General features: G+C 38.0%; 1 protein-coding gene across 1 annotated transcript in view; it reads right to left on the bottom strand.

The window, feature by feature from the left end:
• Positions 1-4,919: 4,919 nt before the first annotated feature.
• TSPAN2 (tetraspanin 2) overlaps positions 4,920-14,743 on the bottom strand; it is a 65,765-nt gene continuing 55,941 nt past the window's right edge. The window contains exons 6-8 of the mRNA XM_063297375.1: positions 14,353-14,424; positions 11,819-11,902; positions 4,920-10,998 (exon numbers count right to left, since the gene is read on the bottom strand). Of these exons, the coding sequence (XP_063153445.1) occupies positions 10,933-10,998; positions 11,819-11,902; positions 14,353-14,424 (222 nt within the window). The 3' untranslated portion in view covers positions 4,920-10,932. The remainder of the gene's footprint in view (positions 10,999-11,818; positions 11,903-14,352; positions 14,425-14,743) is intronic.

Below are 14,743 nucleotides of genomic sequence, written 5' to 3'. Positions count from 1 at the left end.
GGCTGCTGCGCTGGATCTCTTTTCAGCCACGCGATTAAAAAAGCTCCCCTCCCACGGCGTCCCGTGGCTTCTCTTCCCCCTAGCAAAGACGCGTCGTGATTGGCCACAGCAATTACAGCTCCCCCAATGAAAGACGTTGTATGTTTCGGCCCGCCCCTCTCTACCTTTTCCGCGCGCTAATTCTTTTGAGGGTCTTTTTGGCAATCACGTGGGGAGGCTTTATTACAAAAACAGATTGCTTACAATCGTAGCTTTTCTTTGAATCCTTTCGCATTTAAACCCCTTGGTCATCTCAGTGCTCCAGCCTGTTCGCTGCACCACCATTGAACGATCGTAGATTTTATCCCCCGCGTTCTCCCCCCGGCAGCTTCAACTGCAAGCAATCTCATATTTACCTAAAAGTAAAGGTGTGCAAGGAGTAAGAGGTTTTACTTCCAGATAGACAAGCACAAGGTTGTGCATTGCGTAGCTCTTCACGTTCTTTCTCTTACACCGGCCGTTCATTTCTGTTCCACGGAGTTGGAGACAGTAGCATGCAAGTATAGGCTACTGGATACTCCCTAGATATGTTGGACCACAAATTTCATGATCCTTGGCCACTAGCATTTCGCTAGGGCCCATGAGAATTTAAGCCCTGGAGAGCAATCGATTGACTCAGCAAGTCTTACAACAAGACGACCCAAATCCATCATACGGTAATACCTTTATTCGCTCAGTTCGAAGTTCACAAGAATCTACCGCTTTTGAGATTGTGAATGACTTGGGGGGGCGTGGATTAGGTGGGAAGACTGGTAACATTGAAGTTAAAAAACATGCATAGACTTACCTGGTGCTGTTATGTTTTTGGACTGCAACTGGGGCAGTCTTTGATTTTTGACTAAGGGACAAGTTTGATTAATATCTGGATTTTATATTTTTAAAAATGGGGAACCATCTTATTTATTTGTTTTTTCACTTCAGTAGTCTTCCCAGGGACCATCGTAGCATCATAACGAGCCTGTTTGAATGTCCGCAAACTCCCATTTTCCATATTTCATAACTTTATAGTCAGATCAGCTATACAACCACTGAAATTAGTCTAATAAAAGCATTAACTTCTCATTGCTTTTGAAATTTTTATTATGTTCATTTCCTCATTGTGAGAGACTGAATGTCTGCAAACTCTTATTTTTCATCATAAAGGTGGTAATTTTATAAGATTTCATAATTTTACTGACAAATCAAAAAGCACTGCCTACATAGATTTTGCAATGTTTATTATGTTCAACATGTCCTCATTGTGAGACAGAGACTTTATGGTTTATATTGCCTCAGTGATGGCTGGGTTATGCCAAAAGTCCTAGTGGAGCTCCAGCTTGAAGAACAGCTCATTTTCTACCATTGGATGGAAAAACTAGTAATATGGGAGAAGCTGTTTCCAAGTCAACACACCCTATTTGTGGAGATTGGCAGGTGTGATGTAGATGTTTAAATCCCCCCTCCCAATGCTTGCATATACAGAAGCCATCTTACTTATAGACTTTGCTGTGCAGACTGGGCTTAAAGTTAAATAAAGTAAGTAAGGTAATAAAGCCAGACTGCTCACTTGAGGGAATGATATTAAAGGCAAAACTGAAATACTTTGGCCACATAATGAGAAGACAGGACACCCGGGAGAAGATGCTGATGCTGGGGAGAGTGGAAGGCAAAAGGAAGAGGGGCCAACCAAGGGCAAGGTGGATGGATGATATCCTAGAGGTGATGGACCCGTCCCTGGGGGAGCTGGGGGTGTTGACAACCGACAGGGAGCTCTGGCGTGGGCTGGTCCATGAAGTCATGAAGAGTCGGAAGCGACTAAACAAATAAACAACAAGTAAGGTAAATAAAGCCTTGTGTAACCAAACCAAGGTAATTACCCCAGAACTATCAGCCTTGCTATTTCAATCAGTCACTGATTTTTTGAAAGTCTGCTGGGCTGTTGGAAATTTCTACAACTTGGTGCTTGCAAACACATGTCTGATCCTTGCTGCTGCCACTGCTTGCCAGAGCCTTTTTCACCATAAGAAAAGCTCCATTCAGTAACTATTCTTGACTAGCTGTCCTGGGTTCAGAGCCAAAACAGTGCTTTTAACAAGCTGCACCTGTGGTCCTATTTTACAGTGTTGTCAAATTTATCTGCATGGATGAGAATTATGTGGGTTGTTATATACGAGTCCCTTTTTCACTATTTATTTTGATAAATGATTTGATGTGGCATTATGAGGAAGAAACAGCCAATGGATTTTTGTCTAAATTATTCATTACAAATACGTATACTATATATTGTGTTGATTTGGTGACGTGGTGTTGTGTGCTGTGATGGTTAAGGTGTTGTGTTAGGAGAGCCTGATTCAAGTTCACCCTTAGGTGTAGAAACTCATTGGATGATTTGGGCCAGTCACTGTCTCTCAAGCCAGTCTACTTCCTAGGATTAGTATTGTGAGGAAAAATAGGAGGAGGGAGAGCTATATATGCCACCTTCGGCTCCTGAAGGAAAAATGGTATATAAACCTAACAATAAATGAATCATGTTTTAAATGCACCTGTGTGAAAAATGCTTGATATGTTGACCAGAATGCGTGTTTGAATTATGTATTTTTTCTGCTTTTCCTTTTTCGTTACTGTTCCACCAAATATGTGGCACTTACACATTTTCTCCTGCTTCCTTCAACAAGATACTGCTATCTGTGAGAACCTAGAAATTTAAAATGTTGTGTGGTTATGCCTGCCTAGCATTGCCAAAACTTAATTGTACCATCTCTTAATTTAGAATTAATCCCTGCTGAATCTTAGCAGAACAAGAAGTGGGGGGAGGTGTTCCCCAGGAAAAGGAATATGAAACTTTATAGGAACTTGGTTTGGAACTACAGGAACTGCACAGGCAGTTGCATTCTGTGTGTTCTTAACAGCTGAGGGCCAGATATCTTGGAACACTCAAAACTCCATTCAGCGTTATCTGATACTTGGCTCTGATCACACAAGGAATGAAAGAGGCATCTTACTATAACTTTCTCTTCCTCAGAGGAATGCTACTTTCTCCTTCCTAGTAGGGATTCTCGGGCTTTCACTGGAGTGGGTAACCTGCTGTCCCAGAATCCTGAGAGCCTCCCACAATTGGCAAAGCTAAAAATGTCACAAATATCAGCAAGACTTAAAGTACCTCCTTTAAACCCATCCCCTGTCCCTGCCCTCTCCAGTGATTTCATAATGGCACTGGTCATGGCCCAGTGGGGCAGAGAAGTGGAAGTAAGATCCCCAGCCAAAAATGATGGGGTCCCCCCTGCTTTAATAGTTGTATTATCTCTCATTTTCAGACATAGTTTCAGTCTGAAAATGGGAAAACATACAAAGATGTAAAATGAAAGAAGGTATATGAAGTAATTTAACAGTGGGAAAAAATTAAATCTAAACATTCCCTTTTCAAATCATCAAAGAAGTCTAATGACAAAATGTACCAACTTTACATTATACAATGTAATTTTTGTAATATATCACAACCTCTATGGAAAAAAAAATCTCCTGAATGCAGCTTTCTATGTATTCATAAAGATGAAGCCAATATTAAACCAAAACACTACAAAAGCTAAGAAGTATTTACGCCAAATATTAACATTTGACTTCCAACCAAAAGCCCAGGCAGAGCAAGGAGATATATGATAGCCTCAGGTGAGGAAAGAGCAGAAGCTGAGTAATGATATACTCAGGTAGGTTATTAATTTCAAATAGCCCAATTTCAGCAACTAGTTTTCATCAAAGCCTGATGTACTCAACTAGTCTCTGCTAGTTTTTGACCCTGGATTGTGTGATTATGCCTCTTGTTCCACTGTGAACTCTGGAATAGGATACACATTCAGGGAAATCTGGATATAGTGTTTAGGGATTCCTTAAAACTAGCAGTTGGGGTCTACCAAGCTCCATTTAGCAAGGCATTCTGTAAGTATAGAGCTATAGAAAAGGTTCATTGTCTTCTTTTGATTAACCTAGGAGTTCTTAAAGGTAGTTGGCAGCAAACAGAATTTTCTATATAATTTTGCTGTCATCTTGTAAGCAAGGCAAGAGAAAAGGATCTTTGTTCCTGATCTTAATAGGTGGACAGGTTGATACCAAAAAGGCTGTAATTTCTAAAACCTTATAAAGCTCTTTGAACATAGCATGTATGAAAAATAATGGCTGGTCTTCTTGGAAACCTAGGGAAATGTCTAAGTGCAAGTTTATTTCCATGGTTGAATTAAACATCCCAGCTACAATTGTATGCATCTGTTACATATTTGAATTCTACAGAAATCAGTAGGAAGAAACCATGGGCACTTGTGCAATTAGTTCATTCCTCTCTTTTTTTGTTGACTATAACTAAGAGTGCTTTTATTTTGGCCTCTCTAGACTTTTGCCATTTTATAGGTATAATGTATGTTGACAAACCACTCATTTGAAAAAGAGGCAGCCAGCTTGACTTCTTAAATAATTACTGCTGCAATATTTGAGGGGAAATTACGCCACAGTTTTCTGAAGAAAATGAGTAAGCAAAACTATGCAGTAATTTATGTTGGAAGAATAAAGGTGATAAATGTAGCACACCTACACCTTAACCAGTCTAAAACAATGTTGCCCAAATACTATGAGGAAAAACAACCAGTTCGCTATCATTTTGAATTTACAGAGAGCAATCAAAATGAAATAGAATAAAAAATGAAATGCATGTGGGGATCTTGTACAGCTCTATGATATCTACCAGAACATATGTGCTCTACCATAACTTGTCTTAGCATAGCACACCATAATCTTCTTTCATCCTCAAAACATTATCTGTTACTGCAAAACACAATGGGTATATCTGAGAAAGGAAACTGGTACATGCAATACATCTTATAAAGTTAGCTAAGAAAAAAGCCCCATCCATTACATTTATTTCAAATTATTTTATTAGATTTCTGCATCAACTTCAGTAGAGTAACAGTGATAAAAATGCATTAAGAAAACAGACCAAAACCAGACCAAACTAAATATGTTTCAATAACATCAATTGCTAATAACATTTACACAATGACTACATGGGAAAGATACTTAATTCCCATGAAAACAGATTGATGCATGATGCTGCTAGATAGCAGAAACATTGGAAAGAAGGACTGTTTATTTACATTTCTATCAACATTTGAAGAATTAATGAAGTCTTTTGCACAAACTCTAAAATACACATTTCAAGGGGTGAACATACTAGTTATGTACAACTGCTGCAATAGAAAGTAATGTATTCTTAAATAAAATAATGGATTCCACAAAGGGAATCTGCAAAGTAAGCATACAGCTATTTTCTAATGCTGTATCATTCTGGCTTGATCCGTACAGATTTGCTGGGAAGAATGAAGCTCAGTTCTCCAGCACATACAATGCACTACTCCCTAAAGACAGTGAAAGGTCTGGAACTTAGTGTAATCATTCCCATGGTTACTGAGAATTTGTATTAAGCAGGACAGAGCATCTATTAGATGCATAATGTGCCCATGGCTTTACAAAGGACAAAACTAGGAGAAGCTGCTCTTCAAAATAAGGTTTAATAAGTGCTTTTTAAAGGCTCCTCAATTTATTTGCTCCTTCTCCTATAATAAGGCACTGCTTTACAAGTTCGCAGTGTCATGGTGCTGAGGTAACCCGTATATCTGTGTGCATTTTAATAAGTTCTGTTTCTTCCTGAAGACCTTTGGGAGAATCTGACCCTACAACCTCCACATCTTTCTAAAACTGCTGCCTCTAGTATCTTTATAATGACCATTTGTTAGTATTAAGAAAGGCTGCATTCCTCAACACAGCTGAGAAGTAAAGTGGGGATGTCAAATTTAATCAATGAGGCAATAGCACAATTCAAGGAATGTATACCTCACAAAAATCAAAACAGTGCCCATGTACTCCAGTAGTGTATCATCAGGAACAACTCATACTAAGTATCGTGTAATTGCTGGTCTACTGAACTTGAAAGAGAAGCTGTGGGCTAGTTCTCATGGCTTTGGGGGCAAGCTTTGGGCCATTCTCAGCACGTCTGACTTGGTCCTCTCAGTGAATCCACTCAGAAAATGTGTATGCATAATTTACATACTAGAGAAAAATGTATCGAAGAATTAATCCTCGCCAACATTCAAGTTACGATGTTTCTTAGATGTAATTCAGCATAAGGGACTCCCCATCAAAATGACACTGGAAATGCTGAGATCAGGAGGATAGAGCTGTGGTGTTTTTAAAGGCACTGGTAAGTTTTTGGACACATATATATTTAAATCTGACCTGCATTTCAAGCACATATTCTTTTATTATTTTTAAAGAGCAGATGACCTTAGGACAGGTGTAACCATTATATTCATAAAAATAAATACAGTGGGATGCAAGGAAATTGGAACTCACTAAAACTGAATAAACTTCATGTCTGATTTTAATTGCAAAAGCTCTACTTACAGAACTGGCATTCTGCCCTGTTCCCCAAAAGGCACTTAAAGATTAAGAAGCAGCCAAGCAATAGTAGATCACATTCTGGAAGCAAGACTGGTTTCTCTAATAGCAAGAAGGCAACAGCAAAAAGTTACCTGCACTCCAATACAAAATTTTTAAAAAGCAATGGCATATACTGTATGTATAGATCAGTGTTTCTCAACCTCAGCAACTTTAAGATGTGTGGACTTCAACTCCCTGAATTCCTCAGCCAGCCATGTTGGCTGGAGAATTCTGGGGGTTGAAGTCCACACATCTTAAAGTTGTTGAGGTTGAGAAACATTGGTATAGATGTATGTCTCTGCTGCTCTGCTTTTCCACTACCAGACAGCATGTGCATTTTCCAATCTGTCTTCATAGCTATCATATCCAACCACCCTGCTCCCTCATCCTGGTGTTCAATCCACAGCTTATTTATCAGCGTTGTTCAGCAAGGAGGCCTTAGGTCTGTGAAGGACAGCCATTTCATAAAAATCACAAATGGTAATCAGCAGACAAATCAGAACCATTTCTGGCCTGGTACTTGTTTGATAATACCATTTTTGGGCTAGCACAGGGAGTCAGTGTCCTTTCCCAGCATAAAAATGCAACTACCAGAATGAAGTAGAATGTAGCTCTCCTTTCAACCTGTATTTACAGCAACAGCTCACCTGACTCTTCTAAAACCCAAATAAGGAGAAAAAAACAATATAAATGAGAAAGCAGGAGCACAGGTTAAACAGGATTTGCCTTCTGCTCCTGACTGGGAAAACTTGGAACAAAGAAGATTTCTCAAAGTCTTTCCCAAACTTATCCATACTAGTCTGTGCCAGTTACATGGACTGACGTGAAGCAACTTCACAAAGTACTCTGAAAAGTTGGAATACAGAATGGGGAAGCAGTGCAACAGCATTGCCATATGCTGATGTGTGATACAGCTGAGCCCTGAGTCTACATGAAACAAAGGATGGCAAATGGAGGAGACAGGGAACAAACCAGAGCTGAGTACAGTAGGACAGGGTGATCTCTACAAATTACTGATTTTTCTAATGTCTATTTCACATCCTGCTGTTTCCATTTTTAGACTGGTTTTGGTCTCATTTGAGAATGGCTGGCATTATAATGGAAGAGATGGTCTATTCTTAAGGAGATATTATTTAAAAAGAAAAACTAACAAATACGGGGAAATCACTAAAGCAGCTCCTGTTCTAAGTCCTTCCATCTTCTTTTTACTCTGGAATAGAATCCCAAGAAGATACTTTTTCAGAATAGAAAATTAGCAGAAATTCCCCTTTGACTCCAGAGTCTTTAATATTATGATAGTTCATACCAATGACATTTTTTAAAACAAAGATGACTACATCTTTATTTCTATTTCTGTTAAACTGCAAATTCCTGGTAAGAATTACTTTTAGAGCTGATGAAACTGCTTCCCAAATAATGTGGCAGTCCATCTAGGTACTTGGATCTCTAGTGATATCTTTTCCATGATGAGGCCCTCACCTGGACTTCAGGAGCTGCCACTACCCAATAGGCCTCTAGGATAGGTAGGTGAATTGTGCGTTTGATACATTTCCTTAGGTATATCTCCTATCACTTGAGCTATATTCTGATGGGCCCACGTATCTTATCTGGGCCAAGCAGTAGGGACAATCAACTGAAATTTGTTGGAGAGATAGGGCATACACACAATATATGTTTGAGATTAAGAAGGGAACAACTCAACTTGGGGCTCTTCTCTCTCCCCCTCTCTCTCTCTGACATACATATACATACACACACTTGAGCGCACACTGAACTTCAAATGAAGGCCCTGCTAAGACAGGCTTCCCCTGAAATCATACATGTTTTGAATATATTTCGATGAAAAATGTAAATGGAGCACATAATACGATTAAGAGGGGTGGTTTAATTAAAATTTGAAAATTTCCTAACATATTCTTTTAGATGGCCTGTTTCTATTCAAAAGAAAATAAAACTGAATAAAAACAGACAGAAAGACTGAATCATTGCTTGAGTTCTGATTCCTAAAATTATAGCTTGTCAGAAAATGGGCCAAGTATTTAAAAGTTCCCACAAAGCACTTACCATTCAAGTCAGTGGTAAAACTCTATCGATTGTAATACATTAAGGCTGCACCAAAATGATTTTCCTCTGGCTGGCTGAATTAATTTTGTCAGGTTATTTTTCAATACACGACTTAGTAGAAATGAATATAAACAATATAAAGCACAGTTATAAGCTGTAAACTCTCCCCTGAGGTATTTTAAGAATATTGTATCATTTCCACATTTTCCCAGTTTTAGACAGCCATGTCATGACTAGATAATACCTTGATATAGTTAAAACAGCATTCAGTAGTTTGATTTTCAGAGACAATAAACAAAAACAGAGTGTATTAAAGTACAACTGCTCACCTCTCAATGTTTTAACTAAAGTTTTGTAGCCAGAACACCAGGCACAGGGTCTTAATTTTGAGACCTCTAGTTTTGGATTGGTGTGTTGTACAGGTTTCTGGCAGGAACAAATTTTTAGCAGAACAAATAGCTTTTCTTTGAGATCTAAATGTCTGCACTGACTTCTAGCAGTCTGAGAACCCAGATAAAGCAAAAGGTAAACAGTCTGAAATTGACTTTCAAACTGCATTGAACTCTGAAGGTTAGTTTGGCTGACACCACGTTCTCAGCTACAGGATGTAGGGCAACTTTAAATATGTAGAGCTTCTCATCTTTCAATCTACTCTTTCTACTCCTTCCCAAAGAAATATATTGCTGCACACAGTTCAAACATCTACAGTAAAGCTTAGTATGAATTCTGTGTATGAGATGGTTGAATAACTGTCACAATTATTGGTTATTATTCTTGACATCATTAATGAAAACTACCCATTCTCCGTATTTTTAAATGTACTGCTGAACATTTTTTCATGGTCTTCAGGGACTGTGCTCCTATACACACAATCCTTTTCTTTTAAATTTTCTTTTAAAACATTCATATATACATACACAGATTGAGTTAAGTTTTCCCCAAAGTTAAGAAATTTTGAGAAGTATTGATTTCAATGAAAGGGTGAAGCACATGGTTAATTGTGACTGGAACATGAAAATAATAATAAATATTATTTCTATATTAGGTATGTACTCCTCCATTGTGTAAAGCCAGCATGCAATTGCTGTACAAATAAAAGGCTGCAAACAGCACCATGGTGATTTCTGCAGCAAATAATTAAGCTGCAATCCTAAAGGCACCAAGGAGAGAGTAAGTCCCAGTGATGCTTTTGTATCAACATACTTCAGGGAATATGCTACAATGGCATGAGAGGGTATGATGTGCATTTGGGGATTGAATGATCATCATAGTAAGCACTGGTTTTACTAAGTAAAATAGTTGGGGCACTGGTTTTAGATTATGCTGAAGCAATTTTTTTGGTCCAGATTAAAAATAATTAGGACAATAGATACTAAATGATAGCATTTGGGAAAGAAACCCAAGCAAGAAACAGTTTTTGAGTGGAATTAAGTTCCTCATCAAGGATGACCTGTGTTTGTTTTAAATAGACCCTATTTAAAAACATGACTGCACAAGATGTCTCAACCCCAGTAAACTTTATTCTGAACCCACAGCTTTATCTGATCTCTGCTGATTTGGTACTACCTCTTGGTCTTTGCTCTGCTTTTCTTTAAAAAGACAGAGTCCCCCGTCAATGTCTATCATATAAACAATTCTGCATATAAATAAATATATAAATAAAACACACACACACGCACACACAGACACACACAAAGACACAATCTTCCAGGGGGAGAGCTGGCTAGGAGCAGAACACATTTCTTTAAATAAAGTTATCTTAAATGGGACATTCCAAAGACTGAATGAAGACAGGATGGGATATTTTCTTTTTGATATTTTCCTAGAGGAATTTGCTTCTCAAAAAATGATCAGTAAAGAGGACCCCATTTTGAAAAAATGTTAGCCTGGATATGCACCCAAGTGTGTGTGCTTGTACACGTGCATGCATAATATATATATTGCAGAAATATGCATGCAGATATAGACACTTACAAAACATACATACAATCAAGGGAACTGTATATACAGCTATATGTGCATCTGCACCAAAACAAGAACACATACTTGAATACAGAGATATAGGACCCATTCCTCCATACCTGTGCAAAGTCATACCTCAAATAAATTTTAGTTTTAGATGTCACTGTTGGCCTTGAAAAAGGCATTGTTAGCCTATCCTACTTGCTCACTTCAGAATTGTTTTAAAATTTTAAACACAGCCACAGGAAACTCTTGAACTCACCAAACGTCCCCTTTTTCTGTCAGTTGATTAACATCCTAACTAAAAATGGATTACAGTTGTAAGCTGAGTGGACAAGCACTTCTTCAGAACTTGTTGAAGCCTTTGTTTCAGTCCTGGATTGAAAATAATGTGATACAGGATGAGTTCTAAAGCATGTCTCTTGTGTTTCGGATTGCACAGCAAAGGACCATGCTGAAGACCATGCCAAAGATCTGAAAGATGAAGCATTATTTTAAAGGATGCAACATTTGTCACTATGGGTAATCTTTCAGAGAATTTGCGTGGTTGTTTCCCGGAATGAATCTCTGCTCACTAGCGATCTTGATTACTTCAAGATCATAGTATGATGGTACAAGTTTTTTGTAAGGTATTTTCCCCTACTTTTCAGAAAAAAATTATGGAATACCCAGGTATCTACCTGATTCTGTTTTATTTCTGTTAAGCCCCCAGCCAATTATTCTGACTGGCACATAAAACTCCAACTAGATTTTGCTTTGATTCCTGATCTAATGGCCCTATGCCATTACTATGTAATGTAATATAATGAAGTGGTATATGGAAGATTATAATTTGAAGGAAACTCTCACATATCCAAGATTCTGCTCTTGGTTGTATGGGAGCAATTAACATGCATAAAACAACCAACCACTGTCATTTACAGAGAAGGAGCAGGATTGTGATTACAGAGGGCTAGGAATCTTATTGAATGTCTTGCATCATTTCTGGAGCACTGTTTCTCAACCTCAGCAACTTTAAGATGTGTGGTCTTCAGCTCCCAGAATTCCTCCAGCCAGCGTGCCAGTTGAAGTCCACACATCTTAAAATTGCTGAGGCCGAGAAACACTGGCCCAGAGGAGACTTTGCTACATAGCAATGTGTTGAGCCATCTGAGATTCATGCAAGGGACACCTAAAGTGATTCTCAGTTCTCTTTAACAACCTGCTATAATTTTAATGGCTTGGAAAGATTTCAGGTTTGTGTAAATACGATGATGATAACAACAACAGTCAATACAATCAGAGAATTACTTACTGTGATTCCAGCAATTCCAATCCCAACAATGCCAAGTAAATGAAGATTTGAATTAACAAGAGTCTCTATTTCAGTCAGACAGTTCTGTTAAAGACATGAAAGATTAAGTCTTCGATCCTTTCCTAAATCTACTAAGTATGAATTCTCACAACCATCTCTACCTGTGGCAGGTATGTTTTTATCCAGCACCTTATTACCTCCTTTTCCTCTTTGCAGATCTTTTCTCTGGTTCTAAGAGATGCTGGAACATCCTTCCTAATCCAGTTTCTTCTATGTTATGCTAAGAATAATATTTTCAGCAACGCCCTGGGAACAGCCATCACTGTATTTGGCTGTATCCTCTGTTCCATCCTTCCTTTCATTGCTTTTGCTATAGCTGGAATGCAAACCTTGAGCTGCCAAATATATGAGGAAGGATTCATTTGAAAAATACAGGCTTCCCAGAACATGAGTGCAAAACACTTGAACTTGTGTAGTAACTTAAATATTTGACAGTTTTGTCCAGTCAAGATCTCATGTCACTCTTCTACTCTATAGAAACACTTGGCCCTCATGCCATATATAATTTCATTTAAATTATATAACCTCCATTTAAATCAATGCATTTTGTGAAAACTATATCCAAAAGCTGGTTTAATGCAAAGATTTTTTTTCCCAATGAAAGGGATTGACAACATATGCACAAAGATAGAAAAATACTGAAATACCCACAATGGAGGAGTGGATTGTGAAGATGATGGAATTTGCAGCAATGGCAAAATTGACCTGTTTGATCAGTGATAAGACAGTAAATACTTTTATTAAAGACTGGAAATCTCTTATGGACTTCTTGCTGAAAATGGAAAAAAAATGAACTCGTGATTTATGGATTTGCTGATTAAAAAGGGTTGAATATGGAAGAAGGGAATTATGATGTAATTTTAATGAGGGAGGAGAGAGAATAAGTTTGTAACTATTGTAAAGAAGATGGAAGTCGCTTCTTTTATGTACCTTTATTTCTATTTCTATTTCTTTTCATACTTTTTGTATCATTTTTCTTTTCTTTAACCTTACTGTTTATTATTTCACTTTTTTTTTACTTTTTTATTTATTTATTTAAAAGATTTATATGGCCGCCCATCTTAAGCAACTCTGGGAGGCTCACAATTACTTTTGTGAAAATCTTTAATTTTTCTTTTTTAATTGATTGACAACAAAGTGGCCTTTAACTTTGCTGCTTTCCCTCTTATCTATACTGCAAAGCAGCCTTGGTTCATTGAGATAGTTATATACATAGGCATCTGCAGAATATGATGGTTTCATCAGAATGACACAACAAGTGTCACAATGTCAGGATGCAAGCTGTGCCCCTTATATATTTGATGCAAGCTTCCTTATTTACCTCCCCTGCAGATGCCTGTGACTTCATTCTCTTCCTTCCCCACTACAGCTTCTGCCTCTCCTAGTTATACAGTGCAACCTTCCAAGTCTGTACACAGTCTGTGTATGAATAATGCTGGAGTACAGAATTATACTGCAACATGAAGTGGTGTGGCATGCATGCACAAGCTATTTCTGTAGACAGGAAGATCAGTGAAGAAGAACTGAACTATATGGCATACATTATCCATGATATTCACATAACTTATTTTCACTGAAAATAAAGTTAGATTGTCAACTGTGTTTGTCTGGATTATCTTGTTTGAACTGGCTGTGAAAGGTCAGGTATCCAAAATTGAGTTTCTTTCTTTCTTTTATTTATATTTCAAATTTCCATCACCGCCCATCTCCCCCGAAAAGGGAAGTTCATTTGGTTAGGTCTGCCATGTAATTCTTTTTGGCCTCAGCATTAAGTGGCCTCTAAGATAAGGACAGCCAGAAGCTGTGGTTCAAGAACACAGATCAGGCTAAGCTAACCTCTCAAGCAGCCATTCAGTAAGGGTGAGGGAACCAACATGGTCTGTTTATGCTGCAAGCTGCATGAATAATCTAGGCATCCTCACATATACATGGTTTGTATTAACCTATACATTGCCAAACAATAGAACGTACGTAATTCATTTCTTTTTTAAAATTAAACAGCAAACTATGGACATGATTGCACTGTGGCCTTTAACCTTTTCTTCTGCATTATGATCTTGATGAAGATCACTCATCCATACTGCTACTCAATATGGAAGGAAAGTTTCATTAGCGTGAAAAGTAGATTAAAAAAAAATTCTGAGATTTTTCGTTCTATGAAAACCAGGAAATTGTAATGACCATTCTGACATTCTGGGAGGTTGCAAGCAAATAGGAAGGGCAGAGGAAGCAAGCTGGCTACAATAAATACTGCTTGCTTTATTTTGCAAAATATCTTGCAAAAGTGTATATAATTGGCAAAGCAAACAAAGTGCTTAACAGTCATCCTACTGGCATCCTACTTTGGTGCCAAATGGCTCCTGTCCAGACTATCTCATCTGGCTCCAGACATGATATTCCCACCATGTCTTATCCCATTCCTAGGCTATTTTTGGCTTCACTGTCAGAAAGACATGACTGTTAGAGGCACTTACTTTGGGCAACTCAATGTCTTTTGGACAGGTGGGCTTTACTTGAGCGTCACTATCTTTTCCACAGCATTGAAGCTGAAAGGAAAGAGGTAACATGTTACAAATCTTCCAAAAATAATCATTTTCAAATCCACAGCATTCCATACAAACCTACTGGAAAATCCAAAATACGTTTACTCCAATTATATCATTCAAAATTTATACTTGTTTGCAAAGCATAACATGTATTAATAATTTCAGTCCAATTTGTGGATGTGGAGGAACCATCTCCAATTCATACTTACCGGGTTGGAGTGGCAGTGGATATTAGGGCCACCTAGGTCTGGGGATATTCCATCTTTAACCTTGGATAGGGTGGCAATTGTCTATTCAAGAACAATGTACAATCTGGGGG

This window comes from Candoia aspera, chromosome 3, assembly GCF_035149785.1.
Source record: "Candoia aspera isolate rCanAsp1 chromosome 3, rCanAsp1.hap2, whole genome shotgun sequence".
Classification (NCBI taxonomy): domain Eukaryota; kingdom Metazoa; phylum Chordata; class Lepidosauria; order Squamata; family Boidae; genus Candoia; species Candoia aspera.
Note: the sequence above shows the minus strand (reverse complement) of the source record. Positions and strands in the feature narration are given on the sequence as shown.